This window comes from Alligator sinensis, unplaced genomic scaffold (assembly GCF_000455745.1).
Source record: "Alligator sinensis unplaced genomic scaffold, ASM45574v1 scaffold241_1, whole genome shotgun sequence".
NCBI classification, from domain to species: Eukaryota; Metazoa; Chordata; order Crocodylia; family Alligatoridae; genus Alligator; species Alligator sinensis.
In genome coordinates this window covers 2265230-2278537 of record NW_005841894.1, presented here as the reverse complement: position 1 = coordinate 2278537, position 13308 = coordinate 2265230, and the positions used below count along the sequence as shown (strand labels likewise).

The 13308-nt window shown below is 46.0% G+C and overlaps 2 protein-coding genes across 4 annotated transcripts in view; one reads left to right on the top strand and one right to left on the bottom strand.

The window, feature by feature from the left end:
• PIBF1 (progesterone immunomodulatory binding factor 1) overlaps positions 1-13123 on the bottom strand; it is a 194286-nt gene extending 181163 nt beyond the window's left edge. For 2 of the 3 annotated variants that reach the window (XM_006018133.2, XM_006018134.2), the window contains exons 1-5: positions 12985-13123; positions 12422-12720; positions 10259-10359; positions 5793-5991; positions 558-677 (exon numbers count right to left, since the gene is read on the bottom strand). In XM_006018133.2, coding sequence (XP_006018195.1) covers positions 558-677; positions 5793-5991; positions 10259-10359; positions 12422-12673 — 672 coding nt within the window. In that variant the 5' untranslated portion in view covers positions 12674-12720; positions 12985-13123. Of the gene's footprint in view, positions 1-557; positions 678-5792; positions 5992-10159; positions 10360-12421; positions 12721-12984 lie in introns of those variants that run through there. The other variant, XM_025197308.1, reaches the window with a different exon arrangement.
• Positions 13050-13308, top strand: part of DIS3 (DIS3 homolog, exosome endoribonuclease and 3'-5' exoribonuclease) — a 26719-nt gene continuing 26460 nt past the window's right edge. The window contains exon 1 of the mRNA XM_025197307.1: positions 13050-13305. Coding sequence (XP_025053092.1) covers positions 13166-13305 — 140 coding nt within the window. The 5' untranslated portion in view covers positions 13050-13165. The remainder of the gene's footprint in view (positions 13306-13308) is intronic.

Genomic DNA, 13308 nt, shown 5'->3' with positions numbered 1-13308 from the left:
GGTTCCCTGGCTGCCTTTTCCCCGGTGCTGTCCGAGACAGGCCCTGAAGGGGCAGGAGCTCCTTTAGACGCTTCTTTTTTCTTCTTCTTGTTCTTCGCTTTTTGGGGAGTAGCTGGCACCTCCCCTGTAGGGGGCGGGCCAGGCTGCTTGGGTGTCTCCACCTCCAGGTCCACCACCTCGGTTGGGGCAGGGGTGGAGGGAGGTGGAGTGGGGGTCTCGGGTGTTCCACCTGACGGGGCCCCAGCGCCCGAGACTCTAGCCACCCCGGGGAGAACTGGGACAGGAAGGGACTGGGAGGACTCCCCAGGCCGAAAGAGAGAGAGAGAGAGAGAGAAATATTAAAAACTTCCTAATGAAAGTGATGTAGGTTTTTAACTGTTAACATTAACTCACTTTATTTTTATACTTAGACAAAACCATTGCTTTATAAGAATTTAAAAAGTTATGCTGCACTACTGTGTCTTTTATATTCCACCTGATTTGGAGGTCACCTGTACCTTCTTTACAGGAGAGATGCTTTATTGTTTTCTTAAACAGGATAACTAAAGTATACCAACCTCCATCACACTCTTCAGCTGGACCTTATAATCACTTAATTCCTCTGTTAGACTATCCCTTTTCACTTGCAGTTCATTTAATTCTGTTCTTAATGGATGGACTACTTCATAGAACCGAACCTAGGAAAAACAAACAACTATTACTTCTCAAAAAATATATAGGTATCTATAAATTTCCCTTGAGATTAAAGAAATATACAGCAGCTGAAAATATATTAAAATATTTTTTCTTTAACCTGAAAAATACTCTTACACACTTTAAAGACTATTTTGTCATGCATGCAGTACTTATGTTAGTGTTTTCTGTATACTGTACTCTAATGCACTACTTGCTGCCAATAGTCTCAGATACATTTTTGCTCTTGATTTTTATTTGTCCTGTTTCTTGAACTCACATACTGGTTAGACACAATATGTTCAAGTACAAGATTGGCTTCTCTTACTCAATTTCATGTTGATTCAACCAACCATTAATTTAAAAATCAATATTATCCCCACACAATCTGCAAAGAAATATTTTTTTTCATCCTCCCAGAAGAAAGGTGAAACTACAATTCATAATGCTTTTCAGTAAATCACTGCTAAAAAAGCACTGCTGTGCAGATATAGAGGGGGAATATAAATGACAAAACCTTTCTGCTGAGAGCAAGAGAGCACAGACAGATGCAAACTGGGATAAGTATAACTGATATCCACTTGTAAACCATTGTAAATTATAATGTTCAGGAACAAGGTCAGCAGCTATCCCAGGATAGCTAATTACAATAGGTAGTTATTATGGTACTTCACTAGTAGGCAGTGGAAGGCGGCAAAGCACTACTCTGGAATAGATACAAACAGATAAAACATACACTAGCATAACTTACACAAGTAGCATTTTATCCCTGACCCTTTCTCCACTAGACAAGGTAAAGTTGCACTGGTTTTTATTGCTTCCCTGCTCTCTCTCTTTTCTTTTAAAAAATTGGTATAATTTTGATTACAATGGGTACTACATGTGCCCAGAGAGAAAGCAAGAGGATAATGATCGGTCACTAGAATGCTACTGAAACTTCAAAGCAAATTATTGACCCTCAAAACTTTGAGGTGAGAGTGAGAAACAAAAGGAGATTCAAAAATAGATAATTTCAATGGTCTCCATTATAAAGAATCTCCCTGTCAAATAATTCTCCCAATATTCTCTATCTTCTTCTAATTTATAATATAAAGATTAATTATACCGCAGAGTTTGTAGACTGATACACATCTGCTTCCATTTGCAAAAGGCTTTCCCAGTGTCTGCATTCTAAAATGTAGACACTGTATATGTCCATATACAATACCACTGGGAGATTAAACTTAGATCTATAGAATTCTCCTGGCATTTAAAATTTTTGATTTTCCTTTGTTTTTTGGAGTTAGGAAAAGTCAAAACAAAAACCCATAATATTTTCAAATTGTAGGCTAATTTGTGAATACAAAAAAACAAATTGCCTTAAAATTAAGTTACTTTCTGGAAAGATATAGCTGGAGGATATTCTACATTTATTTTGTTTCACATACATGTAAAATATATAAATTAATGGGAGGTAAGAAGATGTTCCTAGGACCGCAGCCTAGACAAAGAAAACTGCATCTTTTTCCACTCACATCATAAAAATGCTGTATGACAAGTTCCAGGGGTGTAGGTTGTAGCCGTGTTGGTCTAAGGACATAGGCAGACAAGGTTCTTTGGGTGAATCTGATATCTCTTATTAGACCAACTTAAATAGTTGGAAAAACAATTTTTAAGCAAGCTTTTGGGTTCAAAAACCCTCCGTCAGGCTAAGGAAGTTTCAGCAGTTGATGTGTGCTCTTCCTGGATGGAATGAAAAGTACTACTGGTCCTACAAGTTCTACCTTCAGCTGTTTAACCCTACTGTATTCATACTTGTTTGCAAGCCAAGTGAAAACAATATTTTACAGGTGTAAATCAGGAGCAGTTCAGCACACTAGGCATATCAAGGAACAGAAATCTCCAAAAATAAAGAAGAAGAGTATATTTTAGTAATTAAAACAGCATTTCCCAACTGGGCTGGAGCCACACCCCACCACCTGCTGCTGGTGTGGACACAAGACAGATGGGGAGCGTGGCTCCAGTCAGGCAGGGGCTGTGGCTCCAGCCCAAAATGTCATCCGGCTGGCTGCACACCACCCCTCCCCGTCAGCGTTCGGCTGGCCACCTGCCACCTCCCCCCCGCACATCCAGTGTGCCGTGGTACTTTTTTATTTAGGTAAGTGCGCCGTGGAGTGAAAGAGTTTGGAAAACATTGCACTAAAACAAGCAAATAATGCACAAAGATGTCATGTATACACAAGCACTTTTCAGAATAGAAGTGTAATCCAAGATTTATTGCTTGCTTTTCCCCCTGAAGAAATCAGTTTATTGAATCTAACTCCAAAATGATTACATTACTTGCTTGGAAGGGCAGATCTCTTTGTACTAGAACTGCAACAGTCATTCATTTTCTTCAAGTAGTTTTGAAAACTTGTTCAAAATATTTAGGACATACCTAATCTTTTAACTGTAGTACAAAATATTAACGTTTTTGGATCCTTTTAGAATTACACAGATTATATTTGAATAGAAGACACGCTTTCAAGTAAAAGGCATGTTTCATCAGGTGCTTTGTACTATAAAGCTTACTGAAATCTCCCCCAACCTTGCAGTTGGTCCAATAAAAGGTACCACCCATAAAAATCCTTGCCTCCACTTTTTTCTGGCCCATCACAGCTACAACACTACTGACCCTGCCACATTTAAATGAAAGTAATTTATATCATGACTTAAATCAGCAAAGAAGAAACCTTGCTTAAAATAATCAGTTCTAATATTGTTCTGAATGTTTATGTTTCTTTAAGAAAGACAGATTCCCATTGGTTGATAACCATCAAAACATGTTGATCTGTCACTAAATAAAACTCTTACGCTAAACTGTATGTGGGGGGGCAGCCCTCGTGAAGAGGATAACAGCATACATGTGTAAATAATTACAATGCTTCACATGCATTCCATTTAATCAAAATATAGATAAAACAAATTTGAATCCCACCCCCAAAGTTTTGTGCTGTTTAGCCCGATGTACAGAATTTTCAAATCTAAAATATGTTTTGTGTTTATATGTGCCTTGCTTCTAGAACAGTGGTTTTCAGACTCAAGGCCCCCTCTGTAACTTTTCTGAATTTAGTGGCACCCCCATTTCATACACTGATTTAGTACAGTGCCCTGCACAGACATGCATGTTTCCTTTCTTTTGTGTGCTCACACACTCATGTGCAGAGCCTTTCTGCAACACGGGCACACAGGGTACACCTGCTCCTCCATACACATAGCGCTCCCTTCCTTTGTCCACACAGAGGATGCACACATTCCCTATTCTGCAATCTGAGGTCTGCTGCTGTCCCATCCCATCTCAGCTAGGCTCTGGCCAGTGAATTGCTCGCAGCAGCTTCCCAGAGATTCATCTGAGGCTACTGTATTGATCTGCCTGGTCTAATGACAGAGGCTGCTACACTAGGGTAGGAGGAAGGGAAGGAGGAGGCCTAGATGTACCCAGCCCTGACTCCATTAGCAGCAGCTACTGGTTACTGTCTATGAAGTTCCCTGCTCTGCCCCTCCAGGACACGCAGCATACAAGTATCCCTGTCCTGATCTCTAGCTCTGGCATGTGGATGTCTGCCCAACAGCACCAAAAAAAGCAGCAACAGGCACTTAAAATTTATCTCTAGGCTGCTGTGCCACCTCTAGAGCTGCTTGCAGATGTTATAAAAAAAGAAAACAAAAAACCCCAGCATTTTAAACTTGGCATAGACCCCGCAGATGCCCAGAGGAGGCAGCACCTCAGCTGGACCCAGCTCACCTATCATCTGTATAGATCAGGTGCTTTAATGGAGCCTTTTTGGCGCTTTTATCTAATAGCTGATTGAATCAACTTTAACTAAAATCACCAAAAAGCCCCGCTGAAGCACCCGATCTATATATACACTCCAGAGCTGGGTCGAAGTAACATGCTGCTTCTTTCAATAAAGCACAGGTTGTTATTTGTTTGTTTGTTTGGGGGGGGAGGGGGTTTGGGCTTGTTTTTTTTGTTTTAACATGTGCAAGCAGCATTGGTGAATAAATGAAGGCAGAAGCACCTTGTCCCACCATAGCTGCTTCCTGGTCCAACTCTGCATGTATCTCCTTGAAACAGAGATATACAGAGCAATTTCACCTTGCCATGGCAAGCAAGGATCTCCTAGCACCCTGGTTGAGAACCACTGATCTACAAAAAATTGCATGGCATTTTAATGGTAAGGTTCTGAATAGATGTGATATCTTTTATTAGACCAACTAAGTAGTTGGAAAAAAATTCTTAGCAAGCTTTCAGGTGCAGTCACCATTCTTTAGGCACAGGAAGATTCTGCTGGTCTGAGCATCCAAGGAATGAGAGAAGGTAAAAGTGTGGCCACCCGTATGATCAGAGACTTGCAAGGCAAGCCATACAAGGAAAGGCTAAGGGACTTGGGACTCTTCAGCCTAAAAAAGAGAAGGCTGAGAGGGGACTTGGTAGCACCTTACCGCTACATCAGAGGAATACATCAAGGGTTCAGTGAACAACTTTTCAGCAAGGCAATCTTGGGAAAAACCAGGAGTAATGGCCACAAACTCCCCGAAGACCATTTCAGGCTTAACATTAGGAAAAACTTCTTCACAGTAAGTGTCCAGACTGTGGAATAAACTCCCTCCAGAGGTGGTGCAATCACCTACTCTGGATATCTTCAAGAGGAGACTGGATGGTCAACTAGCTGGGGTCACCCGACTCCAGGTGTCTTTCCTTCCTAGTACTGGGGGACTGGATGCAATGATTTTGTGAGGTTCCTTCCAGGCCTTACAAACAATCTATGAATAGTATTTAAAAAAAAAAAGAAAAAGAAGAAAAAACCCAAACTCCTGACAGTTTGGTTCTAAATACAGGCACCAACCAAGACCCACAAAACAAATGACAGGGATTTAAGAAAAAACATTGTAGCCTGCAAGTTTTCATATGACCTAATCAGGTCAAGGGAATGTCCAACAACTATTAAAACTGACTTCCACTAAGGCTGCTGGTTTGAGTCTGACTCACGAAGGGTGTAGAGGGAAGGAAGAGAACCCGTTCCTTGGACTTGGTGAAGATGTGTAAAAGTTATGTCAATTTATAATTTTGAACAGTAATATAAACACTAATTACTCACAGAAACATATTCAGGGATAGAAAGCTCATCTTCAGAAAGGGACTTCAGTTTCTCATAGTAATCTGCTGTCAATTCCAAGTCACGCAGGCTACGATGGATATCTCCAGCTCGCTCCCTCAACTGATGATTTGTTTCTTCTAGTTGTTTCTGCCTCAGTAAAATGGTTTCCATTTCCTGTTTCATTAGCTCCTGATGTTTTCTGAATAAGTGCATTAAAAAGTTGTAATAAGCACACCAGAATGGTTGTTAAATAACTAATCAATCCCCACAATACCAATGACGGAGATGAGTAAAGTTTTCTTGTAAAACAAGAATCACAAAGATAAAAGTTAAGTGACTTGCTCAGACATTTAAGTCAATATCAGAGGCAAGCTTAGCATCCGTGAGCCATTTCATGATCAGCCCAAGCAGATTTTTAAGATGTGTTCATTTTTAATATGTTCAAACCAAAAAACATAGTTAAATGGAATTACAACTGCCAAATTATATTCCTAGCAAGCACAAATACCAAGAAAATAAGAAATCACCAGTTAAAGCAACACTAATTTCAACTGAAACGTGAAATTTAATATTTTTCTCTCACACACACCATAGCACAAATTTCCTTCCACTTCCAACATACTTTAATGCACTTATCCAGCTCCCTAAAATCATACTAAAAATCAGGGATCCTGGTTTTCCTTAATAAAAAGTGGCAAATTCTCTGATAAAAATGGCAAATTCTCTAACACACACAGAGGTATCAAATGCACACAATGTTTTGTTGATATATTTACAATTTTCAAGCAATTTGGAAGCCTACTGGTGCCTCAATCATACTAGTAAAATAAATTCTAAGTACCTGTAAGTGTAGGTATTTTACCTTGGTTGTTTTTTTTTATCATGGAAAAATCAGAGCTCCCCTGCCCCTTAGCTCACCAAGACACAGGTCCAGGCCTCTCACTTTGCGCACACAGCCCTGAAGGTGCCCCTCACTCCCCACCCACAGCTCCCCGGCCCCAACAGCTCTGTGGAGTGGGCCCCCAGCTGCCTGAGCAATGGGACCAGGGACATGGGTCTGCAGCCTCCTGCCCCCCGCATCAGTGTCCAAGCCCCAGCTGCCACCCGTGAGAGACAGTGACAGCGGCAACTGCTGTGGCCCAAGCAGGGAGCCTGGCTCCCCCTCCCCAGCATGCAGCACAGCTGAAGTGGAGCCCATGGGGGGTGGTCCAGACTGCCCACTGCAGGCTTGACCAAGGGGTGGTGCCAGCTCACCACTGCTGCGCACACTCCAGGAGGGGAGGGGCAGGGGGCACACATGTCTCCCAGATCTGTGCATGGGGCAGGGGTGGGCTGCCCACTGCAGGCTCGGGCTCCCTGCCCTACTGCCTTCACCCTAGGGCCTCTGCAGCCCAGCGGCCATGGCATGGCAGAGTGGGGCTGGAAAGGGAAGCTCGTTGTGGCTGGTGCAAGCCCCACACTGCCCTGGCAACGCGCTCCCTACCAAACTCAGAGCAGTGTGGGGCACAACTCCACACCACCTCCCCCACTGCTCTGTGGTAGGAGGGGGCACGTCCCCAGACCAGTGCAGGGCTCATAGCAGCCGCAATGAGGTTCCCTGCCTGGAACGGGTCTTCCCTGCCATGCTGGGCCCTGCCCTCTGGGCCATAGAGGCCACAAGGAAGGGCAGCAGGGCGGGGAGCCCAAGTCCGCAGCAGGCAGCCCACCCCAACCCCCATCCCCCACACACAGATCTGGGGGCATGTGCCCCCCAAGTTCCCCTGGAAGCGTGCATAGCAGCAGGGAGCTGGCCCAACACCCCCACCCCCAGACAAACAACCCATAGCCTCATCCCGCTCTCCACCAGGGCCCTGCAGCTGTGCATTGTGGCTCTGGGTCCCAAGCCCTATGCACTGCCCAGCTGGGCAGCAGCCCCAGCCCCAGCCTTGCCCTGTCCAACTCCCCGCTTCCTTCCCTATGGAGGCCTCAATTCCTCACCACTCTGCTCCCCTTAACTATGGGAGCTGGTCTCCAGGCTGCCTGGTGGCCATATGCACATACATGCACATGACACCCCCTCCCTGACAACCCTCCTCCTTGCTCCCCACAGCTCCTTGCAGGCTGGAACACTGCCAGCCTGCAGAGAGCTCTTTGCAAAAGAGCAAAATCCACGTTTCTCCGTTAAAATGAAAAATCTGCGGTTTTCTCTGATAAAAGGGGAAATCTGGCGGGGGGGAGGGGGGGTTCTGTTTTTGGTGGGAACTTTTAAATATGGTGTTATTACTGAATGTCAGGCTGGTTTAATCATGAGTGATGAAGGATCAAATGACAGTGGAAATCAGCTAAATTTCTTACTAACATGTTACTACTTGTTAATTTCCAGACATTTTAAGCAAGTTACTTTTTATAGACCCAAATTTTTTATACAGAAAACCACATTTCCTTTGAGTTTTACTTGAACTCTGTGAAAACATCTTTCAACCTTAAAAGTTCTAATGCAATTGGTTTTATTTGGAAAGTAATATTTTTAAATATTTAAATACTATAAAAAGTTTTGACTTGCTTAAGACAAAATCTCAGGAACAACCTTGATTCAACATACTTCATGAGGCTCACCAAAGCAGGCCTCACAGTCCACCCTAGCAGAAGGGTTACATGTATATTTGGCCAAAAGGGTAAATAGAAGTTATGTCTGGGTGGGGTATACAGGGCAGGGGACAGAAAATAGGACTGCAAAGAGAAAGGCTTATGCATGTGAAAAAAAATTAAATTCAACCTTTCTATGACTAGACTTAAAAATAATACTAATTTACATGGTACATAGCACTTTAGCATATGGATATTACAGTACTTCTATTTCCCTTAAGTAACTCCACTTTACAGATTGTACAATTAACACACTATTTAGAGATGTTTCTCTAAGAGTTGTTATACTGTTTGCAGTAAGACCTGACTGAAGCAGATCTGAGATTATGGTCGAATGGCAAAATCCACAAATAAGGCACCGCGTTCATGAATACAGTGTCCCCCGGCAGCTGGCGGGAGGGGGAGCACAGCTCTGGCAGTGATAGTGGGAGCGCAGCGGCAGTGGAAGCCCAGCGGCAGCGGAAGCCCAGCGGCAGCAAGTGCGGAGCTCCTGAGGAGCACCTGTAAGTGCATAAAGCGTATTTAAAATGCAGGTTCAGCATTTGTGAATATCTGAAACCGTGAATGCCAAGCCCACGAATAGCGAAGGTTTCCTGTCCTTATAGATAGAGACTTCCACAAATTAAAAACTCTCCAACATAAGACTTCACTAAAGGAAGTCTACATACCAAAACTGTCCTACAGTCAGCCAGTATAAAGTCCAATTTGTAATGTTTCAGAAGATTACAGAATTGAATATGCCATTTGGGAACATTTCAAAATAAAGTTTGGATTTAGGCAGGTCAGAAACTGCAAATTTCAATGAGATGTAGTTAGCCATGATAGCCTGAAGATAGGCAAGAGGCAAGGCAGGGTGGCACCTATAGCTACGGACCACTGGAATTTGCACCAGAAGTGTACTGCACAGTGGCTCCTTTAATTTTGCAGTTTCTTCTACATGCTCTCCCCTGCTGCTGACTGGCGGAGGATCCCTGACATCTATCCCTGATTGGAGGGGACGTGAAAACCATAGTTTTATATGTGCCACAGTTTCTGCCTCCAACTGCTGATTGGAAGAGGGGACCTGGTGGCCCTGCCACTTGCTGCTTACAAGATGAGAGGCAAAAACTGCAGCATATTTAAAACTGGTTTTTGCCTCCTCGCCATCGAGAGCAAGTGGCAAAGGCATGGGGGTGCATTTGGGAAAACTGCAAGATTAAAGAAACTGCCATGCAGTGCATTTCTGATGTGAATTTCAGTAGTGGTGCACCAATAACAATAACTGATGATTAACCAACCATATCGGCCAGTGCTGATCTGATAACCAATATTTAGTAATAGTGCAAGGCATTTTAAACTACTGACATAAATAAACCTTTTTCTGTTTGTTTTGCATTTAAACACACACACATCCTGCCTGTTCTGGCCCTCAATGAGAAAGGGGGTGGGCTGCTTATTCCCATGTCACCCCCCACCCGCAGCTCCTATGCAAAGCCTCATTCCCTGTGCAACTTGTGCTGCTGTCCTGGGTGGGTAGGGTAGACTCTCATGTGGACAGCAATGCCAGGTGTGTTTGGAGCCCCAGAGCACGCCACTGCTTCAGCACCTGCAGGCCCCGCACAGTTGAATTCCCGTGGCCGCCAGGGAGAAGCTGCTTTTGTAAAGGTATCCAGTGCTTGGTAGAGCAGAATGCGTCTCACACGGCGTCTTACCCCACCTGCATGCAGCCCAACATCTCCATGGCAGCCCCAGCGCTCATGCACCTGCTGTGCATGTGGTGTTGCCATCGCAAAGGAGCCAGATAATTTGTTGCATATCGCTGAAGTATGTCTCATTGAGATCTGTTTATTTTTCCATCATACCTGGCATCTTCTTGCTGCAATGCCAACTGGCTATCTAGTCGTAAAGACAACAGTTGTTTCTGATGGATAGCATCATTCAGCTTCTCTTCTAGCTCTTCAATCTAAATACGGATAAAAACATAAAAACAGGTCATTTTCCTCACAGGAAAAAAAATAGTTCTATTTCCTTTAAAGGATTTAGAGGGGAAAAAATGATACAGACCTAAATGAATCAAGATCATTTAATGAGAATTCAAAAAATCTGTTAAATATCTCAACAAAACAAGAAACTACCCCTGCCCCAAAGAACCTACAAAGAAATGTTTCAAGATTCCACAACTGGAGCTGTGCAGGGGGAGACACTCACCTACTCAAATCCAACTGCATGATAAAGCCTAAATTCAACTTGACAAACAAGCGCAAATAACACCAGAGACCAATACAGGAAGGTGACAGTATTAAGAATGCACACAAACCCAGTAAGACCTTTTGTTCTTTCCCATCTTGCACTTTCAGGAAAGAGGAGGCAGGACAGGTTGCTGTAATTCAGACCACTCAATGGTCTACTCCAGGCCGATTCAACTACTGGGGAGATAGGGAGCTGTTCCCCTAGGCCCATGATGCTGTGCGTGCAGCTCAGCTCTTCATTGTTGTATGTACAACCCAGCTTCCACCTGCCAGCCACACGTGCTGAGCACAGGCCAGCATGCACAGCACTCCCACCCCCTGCCCAGATGTGCAGATATGGGCATCCCACCTGCCACACACAGCACTAGCAACTTGGCTCCCCTCCCTCTTTAGCTGAGAGCTCAGCATGCATAACCCTGCTCCTCCCCTACCCTGCACATAACACATGCAGTCTGGCCTCCTTCTCGCTGTGCCAGCAGCAGAGGCAGGAACCAGAAACTGGAGAAGGAAGAGATCCTGGCTACCACCCTAAGATATGGAGTGGCATCTGGGCAGAAGCATATAGGTCAAATGTTAACCCCTCAGGTGCAGTTGGTTGGACAGCCCTGGTCTACTCCACTGTCAGTATTTCTCAACCCTCTCCCATTGGCAAGCCCTTATATGGCTTGACTTTCCCCAACTATAACAATAAATCTATATAGCATACAGGTGTGCTGAGAGATTAATAATAAATTACTTGACCTGAAGAGGTTAGAGTCTTTGGAGGCTGAAACTTTTCCCCACTTCAAACTTTAATAAATGCAAAACTAAAAGCCCAGGATTCTCAAGTCCTAACCTCCTCTCTAACTATAGTCTCCAGTATAGTCCACTTACAAAGGAGCTGGAAACTGGGCAATTCACTTAACTGGATAATTGCTGTACTAACCATACAGCAATTAATTTTCCTCACTTCAGCTCCCCCATCTTCTTTATTCTTTAAAAACAGAAATAACATTTTAGCATTTATCTTACAGGGATCTTGTGAGAGCTGAAATAAGCACAACCCTCCAACAATTTCTAATGCTATAAATATTAAATTATGAGTGAAGATGTCTTCTTCTCTTGGTAGTAGAAATCCCTGAAGTGCTGAAGCACACAGAAAGACAGAACTAACAACCGTCCCTTTTCAGCTGTACCTATCCTGACTTCAGTGAGGACAACGGTGCCCGACTTTTTCTGTCCCCTTAGGTCGGACAGACGGTGCTCAATCTGTCTGCAAGCTGGATCCCACTGGTGGGCCTGATTTGGTGCGTGGGGCAGTCAGGCAGGGCTGAATTTTGCCTCAATGCAGCTGCACAGGAGCAAAGGGGCATGGCCTGACTCTAATCCAACTGCAGGGGGGAAGGCAGTAAGGTGGCACAGACTGGCCTCAACCCAGACATGTGGTAGGGAGGAGCTAAGGGGGCACAGCCCAGCCCCGATGCAGATGTGCAGGGGGAATAAAGGGCATGGCCTGGTCCCTACTTGGCTGCGCAAGGCTTAGGAATTTGGCAGAGGGGGAAGGTGGCAGGATTACTTGCCCCTGCTCCCCCACCAGCAAAGTTTCTGGCCCGTGGAGCCCAAGCCACATGCCACCACTCCATGGGCCGAAAGCTGATCACCCCTGCGTTAGGAGAACCGAAGCTGCTCAGCAACCGAAAGCTGCTCAAGCCTTGCCACAATGATGATGATCATGTCCAACACTACTCTGCTCTACTCTCCGGGCACTGACAGTGGCAAGCAAGGGGCTGCGCTCACCTTGGTCAGGTACTCCACCTTCAGGTTGTCCAGCATGAGGTTTTTCTGCGACAGCTCAATCTTCAGCACCTGCAGACGGTGCAGCAGCTCCTTGCGCTCTAGCAACTGCCTCGTGACCTTCCTGCCACCGCCCCTCTCTTCGGAGGAGGACAGGTCGTCCGTGGGCACTGTGGTCTCCAAGCTGATGTCTTCCAACTCCAGGGAGCTGGACACGTTCATCACCCGCGGTTCCTTGGTGCCCGGCCGCGACATTGCCCTTCCCCACCGTGTTAGGGGGTGGCTCAACTGCCAACCAGGGCCTGGGGAGGGAAAGGCCAAGATCAAAGCACTGTCCGCCATCCCTGCTGGGGGGACCTCTCCCCTCGGCTCCCACTGGGTCCACTGAGGCTGTCCCTGGGTGGGCAGGAAAGGGGGTTGGAGCCGCGCAAGCGCAGTGCGGCCGGCGCTGTCCCCAACACTCTCCCGGGACCCGCTCCCCATGGAATCACTGGGGACTATCCCCCAGCGGGGGGGGCTTGGCGCCGCGCAGACGCAGAGAGTCCCCCACTGCTCCCCAAACTCACCTCAGCCACGACGCAGCGTTGGCCACCGTCGCCACAGCAACACTGCTCGCAACCTCGCTCCCGCCTCATCCGCGCTGCATGCCGGGAGCGCCCGCAGGCTTCCTTCCGGTTCCGGAGGACGCTAGAACGCGCCGCGCCGCGAGCCAGGCTGGTATCCCGCTCGCTCGGCCTGGCGCGTGAGATGCTGACCTCGCGGACGTTCGTGCAGCGCACGCGCGCGGGCGCTGTGCGCAAGGTGGTGCGCGAGCACTACCTGCGCGACGACATCGCTTGCGGCGCGGCTGCCTGCTCGGGCTCCGTGCCGGCCCCGCCCGGCGCCGCCTG